General features: G+C 46.6%; 1 protein-coding gene across 5 annotated transcripts in view; it reads right to left on the reverse strand.

The window, feature by feature from the left end:
- LOC141063452 (two pore calcium channel protein 1-like) overlaps positions 1-26,080 on the reverse strand; it is an 80,920-nt gene that overhangs the window by 18,464 nt on the left and 36,376 nt on the right. For all 5 annotated transcript variants that reach the window (XR_012224882.1, XM_073557492.1, XM_073557491.1 and 2 more), the window contains 4 exons: positions 15,454-15,570; positions 12,124-12,242; positions 3,952-4,053; positions 837-963 (listed from right to left, as the gene is read on the reverse strand). Coding sequence is in view for 4 of the 5 variants with exons in the window: in XM_073557492.1 (XP_073413593.1) it covers positions 837-963; positions 3,952-4,053; positions 12,124-12,242; positions 15,454-15,570 (465 nt within the window). In the remaining variant the exon portion in view is untranslated. The remainder of the gene's footprint in view (positions 1-836; positions 964-3,951; positions 4,054-12,123; positions 12,243-15,453; positions 15,571-26,080) is intronic.

Raw genomic sequence — 26,080 nt, forward strand, 5'->3', positions numbered from 1 at the left:
ACAGAGAGCAGCAGGAACATTTCAAATTTGGAGGTGCGGATTATTTTGAAAGATTCCCTATAAGTCAATTAAAAAGAAATTAGTCAAGAACTGCTAATATTAAGTGTAGATTGATCTAATAATTTTGTCATTCAATGAGCACATCTCTATATATAGCTGGGTGATTCTGGTAGCTTATAAACTAAAAAAAAAACGAAGCAAAACAAAAACAAACACACACCTAAATTTATCAAAATCTAATACAATAAATCTACTGTGAATCCAATTTAGGCTGTGTGCCCACATTGCGTTTTTTTAAGTGTTTCCGCAGCGTTTGTGCCGGATCAGACGCCGCAGAAACGCTTAAAAGATGCTTCAAATTAATTTGCATGCTTTTTTGGCTTTTTGTGCCAATGCATGCGTTTTTACCCGCTCAGGAATCGCTTAGCTCATTAATTTCCGCATTGCTCAGCGTTTTTAGCCTTCCCCAATGTTCCCAGAAAACACGTGTCAAAAAACGCACGGCTTTTTTGCACAAAACTCACAAGAAACGCGCAGAAAAAAGACGCGCGTTTTCTGGGAAGGGGGGGGATCAGTTTCCTGAGCATTTAAAAACGCAAGCGTGGGCACATAGCCTAAGAACCACAAAAGTATTTTAGATTTTTATTAAGGTGCCTAAAGACTTCAGCTGAATAATAACCTTTTTTTATATTGTTTCTTTTTTTTTTTCAAACATCTTCCTTTAACTTATTGGATCAGTCAAACATATGGTCTACAGTTATTTGGATTTTGACTCTCCCCATTTAGTAAACTAATAACTTAATGAGCACATTAATGACCCCACCCAAAAAACATACCTTTAAATGTTTTCTGTAATTATTGTACACAACAGCTAAGAAGACAGACATGAAAATGTAAGTATTCAGGATAATGTAGGCTATGAAGAAGACAGAATACCACCAGCTGTAGTCATAAGCCGGCATCCTAGGAAGGAAAATGTACAATGTATGACATATATAATAAAAAAATAACTACATGAAGAGACAATGATATGCAATAAGGACTGGTTAACCCCTACCGCCACAGCTAACTCTGTCCAGGACAGAGGTTTCAGACCTGACAAAACCTGAGCGTCTCCACTACATAAATTGACATGCTGCGGTGTGGAAAGATGCACCACATGTCCGATTACGCAGGGAAGCCGGAGGAGTCAGTGCACACATAGCGGACATGGGATTTAATTACCGTATATACTCGCGTATAAGCCTGAGATTTTCAGCCCTTTTATTTGGGCTGAAAGTTCCCCTCTTGGCTTGTACGCGAGTCATATACGCCAGGGGGTCGGAGAGGGAGCGGGGATGTCAGATCATACTCTTCCCCCCCCCCCCCGGCACGTCTCTGCAGTCATCCACCCCCCCGCTTTTCCTACTGTCTCCCTTCCTTCAGCGTTCACGTGGTACTGCTCATTAAAGTCATGCATATTCATGACTTTAATGAGCGGTACCACATGACCGCTGAAGGAAGGGTGACCGTGGGGAAGGGCTGCAGAGACCGTGCCAGGAGGGGGCAAGTATATCCAATATTCACCTGTCCCCGGTCCATCGCTGCTCGCCGCTGTCTGCCGCATCCTCTTTCAGTGACGTTCAGTCAGCGTTCAGGCAGCACTGCAGAGGGCGCGGTGACGTAGTTGCTGCCTGAACAGTCACTGACAGAGGACACGACAGACAGCGGCGAGCAGCAATGGACCGGGGACAGGTGAATAACTCAGGTGCCAGGTCCTGAGCCAGCGGCGACACCGGTACCTGGCCCCCATAGCGCCAGTGTCCTCGCCTGCTCAGGACCCGACACCCGACCCCCAGGGGCAAGAGGTGTCATTTTTTTTTTTATTTGCAGCAGCGGCATAATCTGTGGAGCATCTTATGGGGGCATAATCTATGGAGCATCTTATGGGGCAGCATATGGGGCATAATCTATGGAACATCTTATGGGGCCATAACCTTTATGGAGCAGCATATGGGACATATTATTCTATGGAGCATCTTATGGGGCCATTATTAACCTTTGTGCAGCATTATATGGGGAATCGTATGGGGCCCATCATTAACTGTATGGAGCATTACATGAGGCATATTTTTTGTATGGAGCATCTTATAGGGCCCATCATGAACTTTATGGAGCATTATATGGGGCTCCTGATTCAATATTAATATTCAAAAACATTTAACCTACTGATGTCTCAATTTTACTGGTATCCATTTTTATTTTTGAAATTTACCAGTAGTGGCTGCATTTTCCACCCTAGGCTTATATGCGAGTCAATAAGTTTTCCCAGTTTTTTGTGGCAAAATTAGGGGGTTTGGCTTATACGCGAGTATATACGGTAAATCCCCTCCACTATGCTGTACCATCTGGCTGCTGCTGGTTGGACTCTGCGGATGTACACAGCGCCCAACCTGCAGCGTTTACTGACCGTGGGAACATACTCTTATTGTTCTGGTCATTCAGGATGTGCGGATATTTATTTTTAGTTTAGGTTTTACATTAAATATGTGTTTTAAATGTTGAAATCATTTTACGATACTTTTCCATTTTTTTATTTTCTGTGGGGGTTTTAGTTCTACAAATTTTTTCTGAGTCCTGCTATGGTACTTTAACACTTACTAGTCTAATTAATGGTCTAATACACTGAAGTACTCATGTGTTCGTGCATTGGACCCGTCTGTTTTACTCTAACAGGAGATCTTGTAGACCCTGGTGGTACAGGCCATAGTTTGCCCTTTAGTTGCCATGACAACCAGACAACCGTCACCTCATAGCACAGGGGTGCCAATGGAAAGGCAGCAATCGCTATTAATCGCAGCATCTACAGGGTTAAATAGCCAAGTTTGGTTCTGGCACAGACCCTGGCTGTTGCTGCAGGAGCTCAGAGGTCAGTTAGGCCGATCTCCTGCGGTTATTGTCAGCTCTTGTGCCCACACAAGCACGATGACAAGTTGGCACCTCCATTTGCGGGTAAAAATTTTCATAAAATGCTGAGTTTAATATCAAGATTAAACAGCCATTCTGACATGAACTTTCACAGTAATCTCATCAAGTCTTGTTGTCTTAAAGGAATCTTTTGCTACATAATCTGAGAGCAGCATAATGTAGGGACTGAAACTTTTATTCCAGGGATGTGTCACTAAGCAGATGATTTAGTTTCTATACAATCAGTATATTATCAGCAGGATATTATCATTGCAGGACTAAGTGTCTTGTACAAGGCAGTCCAGCTAATCTATATAACCCCACCACTGCTACATCTACAGCAGAGAAAACCGGTATGCTATCAAAACTGCACCAATAAGTGATACATCACTGGAATCAGGTTCTCTGCCCCTACATCATTTAGCTTTCAGATTCCACAGCAAAAACCTGCAGCCAGATGCCCTGTTTCCAAGTTTTACCCACACTATTAAACCAGATCAATCCATAAAAGACGACAAAGTGCATAGTTTAATAAATGTATCTCTTGGACTTGATCAGACTGCTATACTTTATTTATAAGCCACCTCCAAATGGCTGTCTAGTTATATCTGACAAAATAGGTTTGGACTTATGAGCCCTGTTATGCTTTAGCCAGATTCATAAAATGCTTATTGTAATATCAGATTTACGCAAGCATTCTGACATGGATTTTCACAGTCAGCTCACTAGCCTCATAAGGTCTAAGAGATCTATTTGCTAATATATACGGTTTACATTGTGAAATCAAGTGACAGATGCAGTTTAACATGTTAGTAAAATAAAGTACAATCATTTTCCAACCTACTGTATATGTTATTACAGGATGCAGGATAACATTTGTACACAAAACAATAGGTATATGTGATCACAGTGTAAGAAAGATTTATTTTCTTACTAATATTCTTCACATTCTCCTTTTAAATTAAATTGTGCATTTCAATTTACTGCAGTATACACAGAACTTACATGACATCCGGGCTGTTCGCAGTAGTCACCAACACATAAAGATTAAACACACCATCAAGGTAGTTTTCAAAGTAAGGTTCTCCTTCAGCTGTTACAAGTTTTCTGCAAATGACAAGAGAGGAGGAGGAGGAAGAGGAGGAGGAGAAGGAGGAGGAGAAGGAAGAGGAAAAGGAAGAGGAAGAGGAGGAAAAGGAAGAGGAAGAGGAGGAGGAGGAGGAGGAGGAGGAGGAGGAGGAAGAGGAGGAAGAGGAGGAAGAGGAGGAAGAGGAGGAAGAGGAGGAAGAGGAGGAAGAGGAGGAAGAGGAGGAAGAGGAGGAAGAGGAGGAAGAGGAGGAAGAGGTTGTTAGTGGTAAACATCACCCCTAGGCACCTTTGCTTTCAAAGAAAAACAAAAAGCAGAGTGCAAAGTGTGTATGGACACTTATCCTCTTGTTGGTAAATTGGGGTCTATGGATACATTTTCTTTATGGCAGAAAGCTTTGGTGTCGCAATCATCAAATGGACATTAAATTTCAAATGCACCCTAAGCTAGAGAAAGCTAAATACATCAACACTAGTGAGTGATGAGTGTACGTGCTGGGATAAGGTGTTATCCAAGCATGCTCGAGTGACAAGAGGATCTTCGGTGTGATTGAAAAATATGTTTGAGTCGCCGTGGCTGCCTGTCTCGCAGCTGTATAACAGCTGCAACACATGCAGGGATTGCCCGCTTGTTAGCCAATCTCTGTTTTTGTTGAGGCTGTCTAACAGTCACGAGACATGCAGCTGCATGGACTGGAACATATTATTCGAGCAGGCCGTAGACATTCCGTTAGCACCCAAACATGCTCGGATAACACCTTATCCCAGCATGCTCGCTCAATCACTAATTGACACAAATCTAGCTACAATCTATTACATTGCTCTCCAGCCACAACCTGATCTTTTGGCAGTACAAAATCTACAACCAAAAGGCAGGTTTTGCTGACTTTTTTGCTTATAAGTAATTTTCAGAATACCAAAGTTCAGCTTTATTTTCACCTTGCAAGCATAACAATAGTATATGTTAGGCCACCAATGCAAGACTTTATGTGAGACCATAAAAGGTTTCTGTAAAAAAGGGCAATTTGATAAAATTATTCAGAGGAAAATTGTGTGAAAAAACATGGATTTTTGTGAGTACTCACCGTAAAATCCTTTTCTCCGAGACGCTCATTGGGGGACACAGAGACTGTGGGGTGTGTGCTTCTGCCGTCTGGAGGCCGACACTAAGTGTACAAAAAAAGAGTTAGCTCCTCCTCCGCCGCATACACCCTCGCCCCTAGGCCGGGCGTAACTCAGTTTAGTGCATAAGCAGTAGGAGAACGCGCCTTAAACTCAGGCAAGAAACTATATGTCTGAAAAAGGGGGCCACCCTAAACCTTGTACAAGGATTTGTAAAACTCAAAATAAGTAAATGCCAACTGGCTGATAGGGTGGGTGCTGTGTCCCCCAATGAGCGTCTCGGAGAAAAGGATTTTACGGTGAGTACTCACAAAAATCCATGTTTCTCCTTCGTCTCATTGGGGGACACAGAGACTGTGGGACGTCCTAAAGCAGTCCTCTGGGCGGGATCTTAGCTCACCCAATCCCTGCTAATTTGCGCCCCTGATTAGAGGTGCGCAACTGCTGCCTGGAGAATCTTTCTTCCCAGGCTTGCATCCGAGGATGCCTGGGTATGTACGTTATAATGTTTGACAAACGTATGTAAACTGGACCAGGTAGCTGCTTTGCATACCTGCTCCGCTGAAGCCTGGTGTCGTAGTGCCCATGAGGCACCCACTGCCCGTGCCGAGTGAGCCTTGATCCCTGCCGGAACCGGCGTGCCACTGATTTGATAAGCTTCTTGGACCGTCAGGCGAACCCATCTGGCCAAAGTCGCTCTGGACGCAGCGAGCCCCTTCCGCCGTCCCTCTGGAACCACGAATAGAGCGTCTGTCTGGCGGAATGGCGCCGTCCTTGTCACATACCTCCTAAGAGCTCTTACCAGATCCAGGGTGTGCAAAGCCTTCTCTACCCTGTGCACCGGTGCCGGGCAAAACGAGGGTAAGACGATGTCTTCGTTGATATGAAATGCAGACACAACCTTCGGCAAGAAGGGGGGAGCTGGCCTTAAAACTACCTTATCCTTATAAAAGGTTAGGAACGGTGGTTTACAAGATAAGGCCGCCAATTCCGAAACCCGCCTAATAGACGTTATGGCTACTAGAAAAACGACCTTTCTGGACAGGTAAGGTAAGGAGACCTCTTGCAATGGTTCGAAAGGGGCCTCCTGAAGGGCTCTGAGCACCAAGTTCAGGTCCCATGATTCCGTCGGCGCCTTATAGGGGGGTACTAAATGTGCGACCCCCTGCATAAACGTCCTAACCTGCCAGACGGAAGCGACTTTTCGTTGGAAAAGTACCGACAGGGCCGAGATTTGCGTTCTGAGGGAACTCGGGGCCAACCCTGCGTCCAGCCCTGCCTGTAGAAAAGCCAGTACGTTGGGGATCGAAAAAACCAGAGGAGCCACTTCACGATCCCTACACCAACGGAAGAAAACTTCCCAAGTTCGATGATACACCCTCGCCGAGGAAGGCTTTCGGGCACTCACCATCGTGGCCGCCACATCGCGTCTGAATCCTGCCTGTGTTAACAGCCAAGATTCAATGGCCACGCCGTCAAACACAGGGCCCCTAAGTTCGGATGGCAGATCGGCCCTTGGGACAGTAAGTCCGGCCGATCTGGAAGACGCCAGGGTACGTCCACCACTAGTTGGACCAGATCTGCGTACCAGGCCCGCCGGGGCCAGTCTGGGGCCAGCAGAATTGCTGGAACCTTCTCTCTCCTTATTTTCCTGATAACTCTTGGAAGCAGCGGCAGCGGGGGGAACAAGTACGGGAGACGAAACTGGCTCCACGGGAGCACCAGCGCGTCTGCTGCGATTGCCTGCGGATCGAGGGATCGAGCGACAAACCTTAGTACTTTGCATTCTCTCTGGATGCCATAAGGTCCACGTCTGGTGTCCCCCACCGTTGGCAGATCTGCTGAAAGATCTCGGGGTGCAGGGACCATTCCCCTGCCACGACCCCCTGTCGGCTGAGAAAATCTGCCGCCCAGTTTTCGACTCCTGGAATGTGCACCGCTGAAATTACCACGCGGTTCTTCTCCGCCCAACGTAGTACCAGTCCGACCTCGCGCATGGCTGCCTGGCTGCGCGTGCCCCCTTGATGGTTGACATATGCTACTGCTGTAGCATTGTCCGTCTGGATGCGCACCGGCCGTTGTCTCAGGAAACACTGGAAATGTTGTAGGGCCAATCGTATTGCCCGTATCTCCAGAATGTTGATCGGGAGAACTATCTCCTGAACGGACCACCGCCCCTGGGCTATGTGACTCTGGAAAACTGCTCCCCAACCTTGCAGGCTTGCATCGGTCGTCACCACCAACCATTGTTCCGGGGGAAAGGGTTTCCCCTGGACCAGAGACGAGTCGCGAGTCCACCACCGGAGTGAACCCCGTACCAGCGGAGACAACTTGCACCGATGACTGAGAGACAGCAGCCTCCGGTCCCATGCTGTCAAGAGCGCATGCTGAAGCGGACGGAGATGGAACTGGGCAAACGGGATTGCTTCTATCGCCGCCACCATTCTGCCCAAAACACTCATGCCATACCGGATGGATCTGGAGCCCGGCTGTAGAAGGTTCCGTATCCCTTGCTTGATTTTTTGCGCCTTGTCCTGAGGGAGGATCACCAGCCCCCGGGAGGTGTCGAAAATCATGCCCAGGAACACGATTTTTTGGGCTGGAACCAAAGACGACTTGCTCCAATTGATCAGCCAGCCCAGACGGGCCAGGGTATCCAGAGTAATACTGACATTGTCCTGGCACTCCTGAAACGACGGCCCCTTTACCAAAAGGTCGTCCAGGTAAGGTAACACCGTTATGCCCCGTGCATGCAGGATGGCCATAACCACCGCCATTATCTTTGTAAAGACTCTGGGGGCAGTGGCCAGACCGAAGGGCAGAGCCACGAATTGGAAGTGACGTCCTCCGATCGCAAATCGCAGGAACCTCTGGTGTGGGGGGAATATCGGAATATGCAGATATGCATCCTGCACATCGATTGAGGCCAGGAATTCCCCTGGATCCATGGCTGCAATGACCGAGCGGAGGGATTCCATCCGGAATCGCCTGACCCTGATGAATCTGTTTAGGATCTTTAGATCCAGAACCGGCCTCACAGTCCCGTCTTTTTTGGGGACCGAAAAAAGATTGGAGTAAAACCCCTGCGACTCTTCGCCCTGCGGCACTGGGGCGATGACCCCTTTGTGCTGTAGCGATGTTACAGCCTGTAACAAACTCTCCGCCTGCGAATCTGTTTTGGAAAGTCGCGAACGGAAGAATCGCTGAGGTGGCCGTCCGACAAACTCTATCTTGTACCCGGACGATACAAGTTCTGCCACCCAAGTGTCGCGTGTCACTGCGACCCAAACGTGGCTGAACCTTAGTAGGCGTCCGCCCACTCTGTCGTCCGTAGGTACGGAGTGCCTCCAGTCATTTAGCTGGAGGCTTTTGGGGCTTGGCCCCCTTCGCTCTGGGTAAATGGCCTCGGCCTCTACCCAGCGGATTGGCCCTGTAAGAGACTTGTTTTTCCCTACTCTGGCCATCGTTTGCGGAGGAGTACGCCCTGGCCGAAGTCCCCCCCCAGGGGCTACGAAAGGGTCGAAAACGCCTTTGCGTTTGCCTGAATGCCGGGCAACTTCTCTGCTGCGGAAGGAAACTACTTTTCCCCCCTGTGGCTTCTGAGATAAGCCTATCCAGCTTCTCACCGAACAGTCGATTGCCCTGAAACGGCAATGAGGTTAAGGATTTTTTAGAGATAGAATCCGCTTTCCACAGTCTCAGCCATAATGCACGCCTAATGGCGATCGCATTCGCCGCCGCCACCGCCGAGCACTCGGCCGCGTCCAGTGAGGCGCTGACAAGATAATCACTTGCTCCTGACATCTGATTTGCCACCTCTAAGACCTCCGCGGGGAGATCCCTGTCCTGGAGGGCCTTATACAGAGCGTCCCCCCACGAAACCATGGCCTTAGCCACCCAAGTCGCCGCAAAGGAGGGGGCCAGAGCCGACCCTGCTGCCTCATATACCGAGCGGGCAAGCCCGTCCATGAGGCGATCAGTTGGGTCCTTTATAGAGGAAACACTGGGTATCGACAATAGCGATCTTGATGCTAAACGTGATACCGGAGGGTCCACTACTGGCGACTCTACCCAAGCCTTATGGAGCTCAGGAGGAAACGGATACTTTGCCTGCAGCGCTTTTTGCATTGCAAAACGCTTATCCGGGTGATCTCTATGTTTCTGGACTAGCTCCTCAAACTCCGGATGCGTGGAAAATCTTCTATGTGGTCGCCTGGATTTCTTAAAAGAGACCTTGTGACCTGAGGCTGTGGGCACATCGTCCTCGATCTCTAATGTCTGGTTGACTGCCTCAATGAGACTGTCCACCGAATCCTGGAACCCCAGACTTTCTAGATTCCAGGCCTCTTCCTCCTCTCCTTCATCCTGATCGCTCCCAGAGCTCAGTGACGGGGAACGGGATGCCCTAATACCCGCCGCCGAAGCCCCGGAGGGTCCGGCTGACGGGGAACGAACCCTCTTGATATGAGCTTGCCTGGTACTGGAGCGACCTCTAATGGTTGGAGGGTCCTGAGACGAGGACGAGCTCTCTTCCGCCGGCAGACCCCCCTCCCTGCTCCTGCCCGGGCCCTGAAGGGATTCAATTGCCCTTGTAAGGGACAGCATAGACTGCGATAAGGACACCGCCCATTCCGGGGGGTCCTGACCCCTGGGTTCAGAAACAGTGGGGGGCTCCTGGGCGCGCTCCGACTCACAGGCTTCACAATATTTACCCGCCTGTGCCTTTGGCAGCCTGACCCCACAGGACACGCAAACCGCGTAAAGGAAAGAGTGAGCTTTCCCTTTGGCAGACATACTTGCACAGGCTGAAGGCAGAGTAGAAGGAGGAGGAGGGTAACCTCTTCCCTGACAAGCAGCGTGGTTCTCCAAACGGAGATACACTCACCCACCGGCTCCTGTCTGCAGTACCCCTGCGTGGATGCGAGGTGTTAGGGCGGAAGTCTCTCCGGAACCTATATCGCGCGTCTCCGCATTCGCCGCCGCCACCGCCGCGTCAGCGGGCGGGATTTCCGGCTACCACCGGAAGTCAGCGGGCGGGACTTCCGGCTACCACCGGAAGTCGGCGCGCGGCTTCGCGCGATTGCAGCGGGGCCGCGACCGCCGGCGGGCTTCCAGCCGCGCTCCGATACACGCGGCGTGCGGAGCCCGGGTGCCACGCCAACTTGCGGTGCGCTCCAGGAGCGGATCCCCCATATATTAAAAGGTGAGCAGGACCATCCGCCGTGCAGGCGGGGGGGGGGGGGGGGGCTCTGTCGGTTTTACTCGCGGCCTCTTCCCCCTGTACCGGAACCCCTGCTCCCGCTCTCACCTGCGCCTCCGATTCAGCCCCCTGGACTCACAACCAAGGGGTGGACGGGGCCTCCATACACTGCTGTTGTAGGAGAGGAACAACGTGGAGGCTGACCACTGGTTCTGCTCACACGCGCCTGATGAAGTTGTGGGGAAACCGAGTCCTCTAATCAGGACGCGTTGCCCCTCTTTCGTTAAAAAATAGATGTCTGGAAAAAAGTCCCAGATGTGTCCCTCGGTGCGGGAGAGGACACGTGGAGGGTTACTCACACGTGGTCGCCCGTTGGTGATTTGGGGAGATCGGATCCTCTCTATAGGATCCGTCGCCCCTATCTTATCTTCATAGAAAAAAGGGAAGGGAAAAAAAAAAAAAAAAAAAAAAAATCTAGTCTGGAACTCCAGACTGCGTGTGCCTCCATCAGACACTAAGCAAAAACTGAGTTACGCCCGGCCTAGGGGCGAGGGTGTATGCGGCGGAGGAGGAGCTAACTCTTTTTTTGTACACTTAGTGTCGGCCTCCAGACGGCAGAAGCACACACCCCACAGTCTCTGTGTCCCCCAATGAGACGAAGGAGAAATAGTAACTATTTTAAACAAAAAAAAAAAAAAAAAAAGCTGGGTTCATGTAAGAAACGCAGCCGTGAACTAAGGTTACATGAGTTAATTAAAAGATACACAATTGCAATTGTGAAAAGCGTGGGGAAAATTGAGTTGGTGGGGCATTGTTTACTTTTTCACTTTGGTAGGGCATTGAGCTGGTCAGGCATTGTTTACTTAAACATCTCTAATTTAATTAAACTGTACTAATACTAACATTCCTGCTTATGTGAGAAAAATAAGACATCATGGTAAAGTTTAGACTTGGGGGAAAAAAAAAAAAAATCACAAAACTAAGGCTACTTTCACATTTCAGGTTTTTGCCGTCAGTTGCAAACCGGCAGAGTTTGAAAAAACGGATCAGTTTCCTTTTTTTGTAACAACCTGATGCAACCGGATCTGTTTTTTGGACGGATACGGCGCACTAGAAATTTAAAGGAACAGTGATGAGAGAGAGCAAGAGAGAGAGAGAGATTTTTGCCGCTTCAAGGGTTAACATTCATGCCAAAGGAAATCTTCTGGACATGCGCTGTATTAAAAAGGCAGTCAGGCACAGGAAGAAAAAAAAAAAAAAAGTACATATAATGTCTTTTCCAGACGCCGCACCGTCACTTTTTGCCGTATCCGGCAAAAGCCGGACGCTCCGCGTGTACATGCGGCACCAATGTTAGTCAATGGGGGAAAAACCGGATCCGGCGAGATACATCGCCGGATCCGGTTTTAAGCATTTTCACCGCAGGGTGCTGGATTAAAAAAAACAGATGTGAAAGTAGTCTAAATTTGCTTCAGATCCTGCCGAACCTGCAATAAAAGGTGAGATTTTTTTTTTATAGGGGTTTTATGCCCTACAAGCCACGTGCTTAATTTGTACTATCAATTTAGACTAACAGACTCTGTTGAAGTCATGAAAATATAATATTGGGGTAATGTTCACTATAAGGAAGCCAATTCATCGGTGAAAAAGGTGAGGTGGAAATTGAGTCATTACTAAAAAAAAAGAATTATGATAAGGTTTATGGAACAATTATTTAAAAAAAAAAAATATATATATCCTCACTAAATAATACTAATATTGAGCTTTACCTGCTTCCAAAAAGTTTTTGAGCCATGAGTGAAAAAATGAGGACACTGAACATGAAAAGGAGGAAGACATAGAGGATCTCCGGTAATGTGTTTCTGATACTACGGAACGCTCGGCGGATCTGCAGACAAAACAGGAAAACCATTGTTATTGTAAAGAAAATCCCCACTTCTTCCCTAAGTCTCTGAACAGACTAAAGCTTTGTAGGCTATAAAGAAAATTATAGACTGATTGAAAAATGGAGGTCAGCATTTTTTAGGGGATCTACAATGATCACACTTGTATAAAGGAACCACCCATAACAGAATTCATAAATCCATTGATTTTTGCCTCTCCAGATCATCTGAAATCTCTAAAACATATGCACCGATTACTGCAAACTATTTTCTCATTGAGTTCAAAGTTATCTCCCAGACGGCATTAAGTTTATCAGACAAGAAATTTGGAGCTATACAATACAGACAAGAGGAGTTGGACAAACCTTTTAACCATAGAATTCAGGTTTTTCATTTTGTCCCATGGCAAAAGGTGCATAAAATTCAGCCTCTAGCAAAATAGTCTGTCATTAATAAGATTTCTTGAAAGAATAGCTGATTCTAAATAGCTCACTGATACCAGCGTGATACCACCATTGGAACAACTACTTGTGGCGCCCCTGAGGCTCGGTCGCCACAGAGGTACTGCACCTTCCTCTCTCTTTAAAAGGTGTGGTACCCCACCATCCAGGTAAGGTGGGAACTCCTTTCCACGCTCCAACACTCGCACCCCACACAACAGGGTAGTTCTGCACAACCACATTGCGGCTCAGTGCTTAGAGAGTAGCAGAGCACCTCTGATGGTTCCCTGCTTGGAACACTGGATGTGCTGGGAGGTGGGTGGAGTTGAGATATATAAAAAAGTGGGAAAGTGTAGGATTAGGGGGCAGTCTGACGGAAGGTCAGTGAGGAAGGTAGCCACTCGGGAGGAGTGGGGATCCCTGGAGGAAGGGTTGGAGGAAAGAGTGCTGCAGCTGCCTCAGTGATCTGAGCCAGCTGGCACGGGAAAGGAAAAGGAGAAAGACGTAGAACTGCAACCTAAGCTTCCATAAGAGAGAAAGATCAGTACGGAATGAAGGAGTAGGAGAACAGAGAGGATGTGGGTTGGAAGAGGAACCCTGCCTATAGGTTCTCAGCGCAAGGCCGGGGCCCCTGTCCTCGAGGTTGTATGGACACTTATGGTTCTGCAGCAAACACCGGTGGAGTAGTTGGCTGTAAATGCACTACTCCCATCTAAGACTTGGGGCACAACAGCAACACGGATAGAGAGCCGGGGCTCAGGAGAAGGGAGTCCCCGAAGCAGGCTACAGCTGTCTGCCATACGAGTAGAGTTCTTGGGAACATCTGACAGGAGGAACTCCAGAGTACCACGGTACTGGAGATCTTCACACTTTAAGGCGAAATAGAGGAGTCGTTTAGGAAAGGTACATGTTGGCAGAGTGTTGGAGAGGAGCTTTCCATCTGGCCTGGAGGTTGGCTGAGTCTCTGACCCGGAGGACACGGCTCGGAGGCAGGCACCCTTGTGTACCGCAGACTGAGTAAAGCCTTGGAACTGCAAGCCTCGGTGTCCTCCATTCATTCTTGCGCCAACCCGCTCAGCGCCGCTACATCTGGGTACCATCCTTTACACTGCCTGCGCCTTTCCACCACCATTACAACTACACTGCCCTGGGACATCAGCCCTGCCTGTGGAGGGCTATACCATCACTGCTTCACCATACCATCTGTCCCAGAGGATCTGTCTGCAGCGTCGGCTTAACACCTCCCTTGCCGAACACCACAGGTGGCGTCACCAACTATTCCATTAACTACATTCCCCCATTGCTCGGGCGCCCAGGGCCATGGACCGGGTCACCGCTGCTGTGACACATCCCCCTGACACCGGCCCGGTACCAAGTGCCCCACGGCCCTGGGAGGGCGACCCATACTTCCCTCCTAAATATTTTATCATCACCTGTGAGTGGTATTATTGTACAGTGGAAGTACTTAGGAACCACAGAAACTTCACCACAGAACTTCATGACATGGCTTCATACAAGCACTACACCACCAAGCAAAATGCCAAGCGTCGGATGGGGTGGTGTACAACATGCCGCTACTGGACTCTGGACAAGTGGAAAGTAGAAGGAATGTGAGGATTGCTTCACACAACCCTGGTCCACAGTCCAGTTCAGGGCTTTATAGCCATAAATAGTAACTGCACAAATTTCCTTATCTTCTGGGATCCCAGGCTTGGCTTACGATTCGGAAATGGGCGAGATATCACCTATGAGTTGCACAGATTACATTGCGCCAGTTATGAATCAGACAATATTATAGGTAACCCGGAAGCTCAGGAAATTCGCACAGCCAGAGAGTACTGACCTGGACCGTAGTTGTGTGAAGGGATTCAGTCATATCTAGTGGAACGGTTTTCTGTGCAGTGACAAATCACACTCCTCTGTCAGTCTGATGGACATGTCTGGGCTTGGCAAATGCTAAGCAAATATCAGCCTGACTACATTGTACCAACTAAAAAGTTTGGTGGAGGAGGGACCAATGCCATCATCATCAGTTTTTCTGAGGTTGGCTTAGGCCCTCTATTTCCAGTGAATGGAAATCTTGATGCTTCAGCATACCAAAACATTTTAGACAATTGTAGATTCCAATTTTCTGGGAAAAGTTTGAACAATGTTCTATTCAAGCAGAACTGTACCCTAATGCTCAAAGTAAGGTCCATAAAGACATGGTTGGGTAAATTTGGTGTGAGAACTTGGCTGACCTACACAGATCTGTGACCTTAATCCATTGAACACTTATGGGATAAACTAGAGTGGAAATTGTGAGCAAGTACCCTTCAACATCAGTGTCTGACCTTACAAATGCTCTTCTGGATGAAAGGGCAAAAATTCCCACAGACATACTCCAAAATCTAGAAAGAAGACTTCCCAAAAGAATGGAAGTTGTTTTAGCTGCAAAACGACTAACACCATATTAATGCTTATGGATTTAGAAATGGATATTATAAAATGTGGCGTTCCAATACTTTAGTCCACATAGTGCATGCATATTAGGAAATTAATGGATTTTACATAAAAAGATGATGTTCCACTTCCAAGATGGGCATTAAGATGCCTGTAACACAGCCTCATATGTGGAGATCGGAAATAAGCAATACAAGTATACAATGAATAATTCCCACATAAGGAAATTTCCATTTCATGTCTTGATATTTACCTTTCTGCAAAGAATAGGAAAGGGTTGAACATCCTATATATATCTGAATTACTTGGAAACACTAAGGCAAAAAAAACTCACCTGTCGACTTTCAGCAAAATTAACCAAGTAAATGGGACGTAGGATTCTAGACCATCGAACACTTGGAATCTGTGCAATAAGCAAAGATCCATAGATAATCAAATCTATTAAGTTGAGCTGTAAAAAAAATAACAATGATTACACATTAGAGTTACAGTTCTATAGGTTATATACATTTTAGGCAACTTGGATACAGTTTTTGAGACACTCATCCAAATACAAAAAGCAAAAAAATTTAACCCCTTCCCGACCCATGACGCCTACGTAGGCATCATGAAAAGCCGTGCCTAAACGACCCATGATGCCTACGTAGGAGTCATGGTATAAATCACCCTCCTGCGGGTCGGGTGACCTTGGTCACTGAAAGGTCACCCAACCCGCACACACAGGAGGTTTTGTGCTTCACCAGAGGTGGCGTGGCTTAGCCCCCACGTGGCTACGATTGCTCTGATTGGCAGTTTCACTTTTAACAGCCAATCAGAGCGATAGTAATATTTCATCAATGAAATTTGATGAAATATTACAATCCAACCATGGCCAATGCTGCAGTAGCATCGGACATGGCTGGAGACCCTAACCTGACCCCCCCACCGTCTGGGAGGGGCGATCGGCCCCCGCCACAGACTGAAGGCAGCGAACGGACACTGCCATCATGATCTGCTTCCCCTCCCCTTCCCTCCGCTCACCCCACAGGCCATCCCCCCTCACCCTCCCCGGTACCTGCTATATCCCTCTGGCTGTCCCGGTGCCCCGCCGTCCCTCCTGCATGGGCGCCGCCATCTTGAAAATGGCGAGCGCATGCGCAGTACGATTGTAATATTTTATCAATGAAATATGGTTAAATATTACAATCCAACCATGGCCGATGCTGCAGTAGCATCGGACATGGCTGGAGACACTACCCTGACCCCCCCACACCGACTGGTGGGGGCGATCACCCCCGCCACGGACTGACGGCAGCGATTGAACGTTGCTGTCATGATCTAACACCCTCCACTCCCCCCCGCAGTCCGATCCCCCCTTCACCCTCCCCGGTACCTGCTATGCCCCGCTCTGGCTCCCGGTGTCCCGCCGTCCCTCCTGCATGGGCGCCGCCATCTTGGAAAATAGCAGGCGCATGCGCAGTGCACCTGCCGGCAGATTCATTCATTTATTTTGATCACTGTGATAAACTCAGTGATCAAAATGAAAAAAAAGTAAATCACCGCCCCCTTATCACCCCCATAGGCAGGCACATATAATAAAATAAAGAAAATCTTTTTATTTTTTCATTTAGGGTTAGGGCTAGGGTTGGAATTAGGGTTGGAATTAGGGTTAGGATTTGGGTTAGGGGTGGGATTAGGGGTGGGCTTGTGGTTAGGGTTAGAGTTGGGATTAGGGTTAGGCTTGTGGTTAGGGTTAGAGTTGGGATTAGGGTTAGGGGTGTGTTGGGGTCAGGGTAGTGGTTAGGGTTATGATTAGGGTTAGAGGTGTATTGGGGTTAGGATTGGAGTTAGAATTGAGGGGTTTCCACTGTTTAGGCACTCAGGGGGTCTCCAAACGCGACATGGCGCCACCATTTATTCCAGCCAATTTTGCATTCAAAAAGTCAAAACAGTGCTCCCTCCATTCCGAGGCCCGATGTGTGCCCTAACAGTGGTTAACCCCCACATATGGGGTATCCGCGTACTCAGGAAAAATTGCAGAACAACTTTGGGGGTCTAATTTCTTCTTTTACCCTTGGGAAAATAAAAAATTGGGGGCTAAAAAATTATTTTTATCGAAAAAAAAAAGATTTTTTATTTTCACGCCTGGGCGTTATAAAATTCTGTGAAGCACTTGGGGGTTCAAAGTGCTCACCACACATCTAGATAAGTTCCTTGGGCAGTCTAGTTTCCAAAATGGGGTTACTTGTGGGGGGTTTCCACTGTTTAGGCACATCAGAGGCTCTGCAAACATAACATCATACCCGTAGACCATTCCATCAAGTCGGCATTTCAAAACGTCACTACTTCCCTTCCGAGCCCCGATGTGTGCCAAAACAGTGGTTTACCCCCACATATGGGGTACCGTCGTACTCGGGACAAACTGGACAACAACTTTTATGGTCCAATTTCTCCTGTTACCATTGTGAAAATAAAAATTAGCGGGCTAAAAAAAAACAATTTTTGAGAAAAAAAATTTTTTTTTATTTTCATGGCTCTGCGTTATAAACTTCTGTGAAGCACCTGGAGGTTCAAAGTGCTCACTATGCATCTAAATAAGTTCCTTAGGGGGTCTAGCATCCAAAATGGGGTCACTTGTGGGGGAACTCCAAAGTTTAGGCACACAGGGGCTCTCCAAACACGACATGGTGTCCGCTAACGATTGGAGCTAATTTTCCATTCAAAAAGTCAAATGGTGCTCCTTCCCTTCTGAGCCCTGCCGTGCGCCCAAACAGTGGTTCCCCCCCACATATGGGGTACCAGCGTACTCATGACAAACTGGACAACAACTTTTGGGGTCCAATTTATCCTGTTTCCCTTGGGAAAATAAAAATTGGCTGGCTAAAAAATAATTGAGGAAAAAAATGATTTTTTATTTTCTCTGCTCTGTGTTATAATCTTCTGTGAAGCACTTTGGGGTTCAAAGTGCTCACCACACATCTAGATAAGTTCCTTTGGGGGTCTTGTTTCCAAAATGGGGTCACTTGTGGGGGAGCTCCAATGTTTAGGCACATAGGGACTCTCCAAACGCGACATGGAAACCGCTAAATATTCCAGCATATTTTCCATTCAAAAAGTCAAATGGAGCTCCTTCCATTCTGAGCCCTGCCGTGCGCCCAAACAGTGGTTTATGACCACATATGAGGTATCGTTGTACTCAGGAGAAATTGGTCAACAAATTTCAGGATCCATTTTACCCTGTGGCTTATGTGAAAATGAAAAAACTGAGGCGAAAAGAACATTTTTGTGAAAAAAGTACTTTTTTTTTTTACAGATCAATTTGTGAAGCACCTGGTGGGTTGAAGTGCTCACTATGCATCTAGGTAAGTTCCTTGAAGGGTCTAGTTTCCAAAATGGGGTCACTTGTGGGGGAGCTCCAATGTTTAGGCACACAGGGACTCTCCAAATGTGACATGGCAACCGCTAAATATTCCAGCATATTTTCCATTCAAAAAGTCAAATGGCGCTCCTTCCCTTCTGAGCCCTGTCGTGTGCCCAAACAGTGGTTTATGACCACATATGAGGTATCGTTGTACTCAGGAGAATTTGGCCAACAAATTTTAGGATCCACTTTATCCTGTTACCCATGTGAAAATAAAAAAATTGATGCTAAAAGAAAATCTTTGTTGGAAAAATTAAAATGTCCATTTGTTCCTTCCATGTTGCTTTAGTTCCTGTGAAGCACCTGAAGGGTTAATAATCTTCTTGAATGTATTTTGAGTAGCTTGAGGGGTGCAGTTTTTAGAATGGTGTCACTTTTGGGTATTTTCTGCCCTCAAAGTGACTTCAAATGCGAGGTGGTCCCTAAAAAAAATGGTTTTGTAAATTTCGTTGTAAAAATTAGAAATCACTGGGCAACTTTTAACCCCTAAAACTTCCTAACAAAAAAAAAATGTTGTTTCCAAAATTGTGCTGACGTATAGTAGACATGTGGGAAATGTTATTTATTAACTAGTTTATCTCTCTGGTTTAACAGAATAAAAATTCAAAATTTGAAAACTGCAAAATTTTCTAAATTTTCGCCAAATTTCCATTTTTTTCACAAATAAATGCAAAAATTATCGACCTAAGTTTACCACTAACATGAAGCCCAATATGTCACGAAAAAACAATCTCAGAATCGCTAGGATGCGTTGAAGCGTTCCTGAGTTATTACCTCATAAAGGGACACTGGTCAGAATTGCAAAAAATGGCCAGGCCATTAAGGTCAAAATAGGGTCGGTCATGAAGGGGTTAAACAAAATGTTATTTCCATCTCTCAGAGTTCATGGCCGATACAGGAATATCAGCATCTAAGCACCGGCCAGAGCATATGGAGCTTCCAAAAAACAGAACTGAGCTGCTTTTATAACAGAAGTAAATGAGAGTTACAGAAGCAGCCTCGCTCCGCCTGCTTGGCTATTTACAGAGACCCACCAACTTTCATAGGCAATTAAGCTCCAACAGTGAGCTTTTGGTGAGTTCTTGACGCTGCACAAAACACACAGCGTCCTACAGTTCCAGCAAAGTGGATGGGACTTCTAGAAATCTGATGCTCACTGTGTTTTTGTTTTTTTTAACACAGTGCAGTTTGACCTGAAGTGAGTGACTGAAATCTGCAACGTCAATTTCTCTTGCGTAGTCGGAGTTTTATGTGCATTGTTTCCCTCAGAGAATTGTATTAGATGCAGAAAATTTGCAGGTAAAATATACACAAGCATTTCCTCTGTGGAAACACCCTACATAAGACATGTAATCCACACGTGTAATCTGCACATGACTATCAATAAAGTTTTGTCAAAGTCAAATACCAAGAAGTATCAGAAACCAAGTAGCTAAAAAGGATTTTCCCACAAACAAAAAAGTTAATTTTAATCAGTAGATCTTGGAATAATAATAATTTCCACAATTGGATGTGATTAAATAAAATGTTCCTGTGCTGAGATAATCTTATAAATGTGCCCCTGCTGTGTAATGGCTGTGTCTGACCGTACAGGGACATGGTCTGATCATACCACAGCTCCTGGGCAGGGGAGGAAGCAAAAGAGAGAGTATACAGACAGGGCAGCAGGGGATCACAGCAGCTGCTTTTTGTGAGGTAAAACATTTCCCTGCCAGTTTTTAAACAATGTTTTACTTCAAAGAAAGAATCATTTGTGACCCCATTCTGTCCTATCTGTATACTTTTTTCTCTTTCCCCTACCCAGAAGCTGTGGTTATATCAGACCATGTTCCTGTATGGTCAGACACAGCCATTACACACTATTTTGCAGTATTTTGGGGTAGTTGAACAGTCCCTTTAACTTTGATCTGAATAACATTGGTTTCAATCAAACACAGAAACATTGGTTCATAAAAAAGAAAAATAAAAAAAAAAATACACAATTAAACTGCCAGATGTTGGACTCCCCAGTTCATAAACATACACGGTTCTTTATAAGTTAAATTAAGTATTAGCGTATTTTTCGGACTATAAGACGCACCACCCCAAGTTTAACCCCTTTAGCCCCAAGGGTGGTTTGCACGCAGGTCCGGCGTCAGCACCCGGAGTACCCGGGCAAGTGCCGGGGCCCTGGCGAAACGGGGGGGGGGGGCCCACTCACACTGTATGGCTGGGAATGCGACCTTGAATCAGTGGCGCCATGGAGGCAGCAGGAGACGCGCTTCTATTGGACGCATATCAATGATTCAGCGTCCAGACAGCCAGGAGTGTCTTTTGTGATTGGTCCTCCCCTGTCTCTTCTCACGTGTGCCACAGGGAGGAAGTGACGAGGCGGAGACAGGACGAGGCGGGCAGAGGACACAGCAGCTGTTAAGCGCGCATCTCTGAAAACGGAGGGACCGTCCGGACACGGACATCTCCCGGGCCAGCGCTCGCTGAGGTGAGGCTCCTCGCTCCAAGTGGCGGCACCTGCTGCGGCAGCTCGCCCTGAGCTGGCAGTGGCACCGCTGCACCGGACACCGACAGACATCTCCAGGCGCTCGCTGAGGCTCCGGCTCCTGCTGCAGCAGCTCAGCTGGCACCGCCGCATCGGACACTGACACAACTCTCTCCCGACTCCTGGCTCCTCGCTTCCTGGTGGCTCCTGGCTGAGGTTCCGACTCCGAGTCCTCGCTCCGTGGCAGCTCCTGCTGCGGCAGCTGGCAGTGACTCAGTCAGTACGACTTCTCAACCCAAAACAAAGGTGATTTCTGGCTTGGGGGGGTAATCGTAGTAGTATGCAATGAAAAAAATGATTAGGGGGGGACTGGGGGAGACTGATGGCTGCTTCATTACAATTCCTATAAAAAATGAATTGTATAGGCAATGGCTGTCCTAGATAAAGGGACAGAGTTTGTGTAAGTGGTTTGGAATCACCAACGTTTTGTGGAAGTTCAGTGTATAGACAGTCCAAGATGGGGCTGTCGGGCTGACATGAATTGTAGCCAAATTTGGCTTTGCTGCATTGTAGTACATGTAGTGCCAGTGGTATAACTAGAGTCTGATGGGCCCTTCTCCAAAATTTGGATTGGGGCCCTTATTTACAAGTTGTACAAATATATGGGCCCTTGCAGTGCCCTAAAGCCTATAATGACATGATTGTTCACCTCCCATACAATAGTGTCCCCTGTCCTGGCTGTTTCCTGTAATAATCTCCTGTAATAATCTCCCTCATCTACCTACCTGTCCATCATCCTGGGCCAAATCCTTCTGTAATGTCCCCCATCCTGAACCTCTCCTTTGTATAGTGACTCCATCCTGTGCACCTTAATTGTAAAATGACCACCATCCTGGGCCCCTTCTATGCAACCCTACTTTGTATAATGCTCCCCATCCTGGGCTCCTTCCTAGTGTAATTCTCCCCATCCTGGGATCCTTTCTTGTATAATGCTCCCCATCCTGGGCTCCTTCCTAGTGTAATTCTCCCCATCCTGGGCTCCTTCCTTGTAATATGTTCCATCCCCATCCTGGTATAATGTTCTCCATCCTAGTACTATACCTTTATACTATATTGTACTATACAATTGGCATATTGGCATTGTACTATACCTATATTTCTCTGCTGTATCTGCGCATCATGAATCGTGGTATGTGTTAAGGGGGGCACAGACTCTTTCGCCCGAGGCCCTCAAAAACCTGGAGCCGGCCCTGTTTGCATGTTCATGACAGGGCCAATTTTTACAATTCGGACCACTGTCCCTTTATGAGGTAATAACTCTGAAACGCTTCCATGGATCCCACTGATTCTGACATTGTTTTCTCGTGACATATTGCACTTCATGTTAGTGGTAAAATTTAATTCATATAACTTGCGTTTATTTGTGAAAAAAAAAACGGAAATTTGGCGAAAATTTCGCAATTTTCCAACTGAATTTTTATGCCCTTAAATCACAGAGATATGGCACACAAAAACTTAAGTAACATTTCACATATATTTACTTTACATCAGCACAATTTTGGGACCAATTGGAAGTTATAAGGGTTAAAAGTTGACCAGCGATTTCTCATTTTTGCAACACCATTTTTATTTTTAAGGACCACATCACATTTGAGATCACTTTGAGGGGTCCATATGATGGAAAATACCCAAAAGTGACACCATTCTAAAAACTGCACCCCTCAAGGTGCTCAAAACCACATTCAAGAAGTTTATTAACCCTTCAGGTGCTTCACAGGAATTTTTTGAATGTTTAAAAAAAATGAACATTTAACTTTTTTTCACAAAAAAAAAAATACTTCAGGTCCAATTTTTTTTATTTTATCAAGGGTAACAGGAGAAATTGGACTGGAAAAGTTATTGTGCAATTTCTCCTGAGTACGCTTATATGTGGGGGGGGGAACCACTGTTTCGGCGCATGGCAGAGCTCAGAAGGGAAGGAGCACCATTTGACTTTTTCAATGCAAAATTGGCTGGAATTCAGATCGGACACCATGTCACGTTTGGAGAGCTCCTGATGTGCCTAAACAGTGCAAACCCCCCACAAGTGACCCCATTTTGGAAACTAGACCCCCCAAGGAACTTATCTAGATGTGTGGTGAGAACTTTGAACCCATAAGGGCTTCACAGAAGTTTATATTGTACAGCCGTACAATTAAACAATCATTTTTTCACCCCCAATTTTTATTTTAGAGTAACAGGACCCTAAAAGTTATTGTGCAATTTGTCCTGAGTACGCAGATACCCCATATGTGGGGGTAAACCACTATTTGGGCGCATGGCAGAGCTCAGAAGGGAAGCAGCGCCATTTGACTTATGGCTGGAATTGAGATCGGACGCCATGTCACGTTTGGAAAGCCCCTGATGTGCCTAAACAGTGGAAATCCCCCACAAATGACGTCATTTTGGATACTAGACCCCCCAAGGAACTTATCTATATGTGTGGTGAGCACTTTGAACTCCCAAGGGCTTCACAGAAGTTTATAACGCCCGGGCGTGAAAATAAAATAAAAAACATTTTTTCCACAAACATGACTAACATGACTAAAAGTCCCCAATTTTTTTTATTTTCCCCAAGGGTAACAGGAGAAATTGGACCCCAAAAGTTGTTGTCCAATTTGTCCTGAGTACGCCGATACCCCATATGTGGGAGAAAACTACTGTATGGGCACACGTCGGGGCTCGGAAGGGAAGTAGTGACGTTTTGGAATGCAGACTTTGAAGGAATAGTCTGCGGGTGTCATGTCGCGTTTGGAGAGCCTCTGATGTGCCTAAACTGTTGAAACTCCCCACAAGTGACCCCATTTTGTATACTAAACCCCCCACGGTACTTATTTAGATGTGTGGTGAGCACTTTGAACTCCCATGTGCTTCACAGAAGTTTATAACGCCCGGGCGTGAAAATAAAAAAATAGTATTTTTTCCACAAAAATGATATTTTTGCCCCGAATTTTTTATTTTCCTAAGGGTAACAGGAGAAATTAGACCCCAAAAGTTGTTTTGCAATTTGTCCTGAGTAGGTCGATACCCCATATGTGGGGATAAAACACTGTTTGGGCGCATGGCAGAGCTTGGAAGGGAAGGAGCACCATTTGACTTTTTCAACACAGAATTGGCTGGAATTGAGATCAGACGCCATGTTGCATTTGGAGAACACCTTGATGTGCCCAAACAGTGGAAACCCCCAAATTCAAACTCCAACCCTAACCCCAACACACCCCTGACACTTCTCAGCCCTAACCCTAATGGGAAAATGGAAATAAATACTTTTTTTAATTTTATTATTTTTCCCTAACTAAGGGGGTGATAAAGGGGGGTTTGATTTACTATTTATGGCGGTTTTTATGTTTGGCAGCTGTCATACGCTAAAAGACGCTTTTTATTGTAAAAATACTTTTTGCATCACCACATTTTGAGAGCTATAATTATTTCCCATATTTTGACCCATCGAGTCATGTGAGGTCTTATTTTTTGCGGGACGAGTTGACGTTTTTATTGGTACCATTTTCGGGCACGTGACATTTTTTGAACGCATTTTATTCCGATTTTTGGGACACAGAATGAACAAAAACCAGCATTTCAAGAATTTCTTTGGGGGGGTGCGTTTACACCGTTCCGCCTGCAGAAAAATTGATAAATCGATTTTATTCTTCGGGTCAGTACAATTACAGTGAAACCTCATTTATGTCTTTTTTTATGTTTTGGCGCTTTTATGCAACGAAAACAATTTTATATAAAAAATTATTTTTGCATCGCTTTATTCTGCGAGCTATAACTTTTTAATTTTTTCGCTGATGACGCTGTGTGGCAGCTCGTTTTTGCGGGACAAGATGACGTTTTCAGCGGTACCATGGTTATTTATAGACGTCTTTTTGATCGCGCGTTATTGCACTTTTTGTTCAGCGGTATGATAAAGCACTATGTTTTGCTTTGTTTTTCATTTTTATTTTTTAAGGGGTTCAATAAAGTGGTTAACTAATGGGACAGTTTTATAGGGCGGCTTGTTACGGACGCGGCGATACTAAAAATGTGTACTTTTGTTTTTTTATTTCCAAAAAATGAATTTATTAGGGAATATTTTTAAATTTATTTAGCGATTTTTTTTTTTTAACTTTATTACATTGTCCCAGGGGGGACATCACTGTCATGTGTGAGATCGCTGATCTGACGCATCACACAGCGCCGTGACAGATCAGCGATCTGACACAGGCTCTGCACAAGGCTTCCTCATGCCTGCGCTCTGCAGACACTGAGGAGACCGCCTCCCTGCACGCTCCCGAAGGTTCCCACCGCCATATTGGATCCAGGGACCTGCAGGGAAGGAGCCCCCTCCCTGCCGATGCTTCCCTAAACCCCCGGTATACTGCGATCGTGTTTGATCGCAGTGTGCCAGGGGTTAACGTGTCGGGGGCGGTCCGTCACCGCCCTGACACATAGTGCAGGGTGTCAGCTGTGATAATCAGCTGACACCCGGCCGCGATCAGCGGCGCTCACCCAGTGAGCGCCGCTGATCGCTATGACGTACTATCCCGTCCATGGACATAGGGGCCCGGGTCCCATGGACGGGATAGTACGTCAGATGGCAGAAAGGGGTTAAAGGAGGAAAAAAAAAAAAAAAAATCATGATCAGATATGTCCTGGGTCACAGGTGCCTCTTACAGTCCGGATGTAGCTTACCCGGGGGGGGGGGGTTTGGGGGGTCAGAGGAGTCAGGAGCAGGGTCACATTTACAGTACCTCACTTGACAGCAGGAGTGAGGTGATGCTGCGGTTCTTGCGCTAGGAGGATGGGATGACCCAGCAAAGCAGGAGCAGAGTCCAAGCGGTGCACATCGATCTCCCATCTGCCTTCAGTAAAATGGCGCAGGAAACAGAGCATCCGCAGACTGAGCTCTTGGCTTGTCATTCAGCAGAGATCTAAATCTGCGCATGCACCATTTTCCTGAACCGCATCGCAAACTCATGTGTGAAGCGGAGACTCCGCACCTGCCTTGCACTTCCAGACACTCCCTTCCTCCTAACCCAAGGTCCACAGCTTCACCCCACC

The sequence above is a fragment of the Dendrobates tinctorius genome, unplaced genomic scaffold (assembly GCF_039654945.1).
Source record: "Dendrobates tinctorius isolate UK_male_01 unplaced genomic scaffold, ASM3965494v1 ptg000250l, whole genome shotgun sequence".
NCBI classification, from domain to species: Eukaryota; Metazoa; Chordata; class Amphibia; order Anura; family Dendrobatidae; genus Dendrobates; species Dendrobates tinctorius.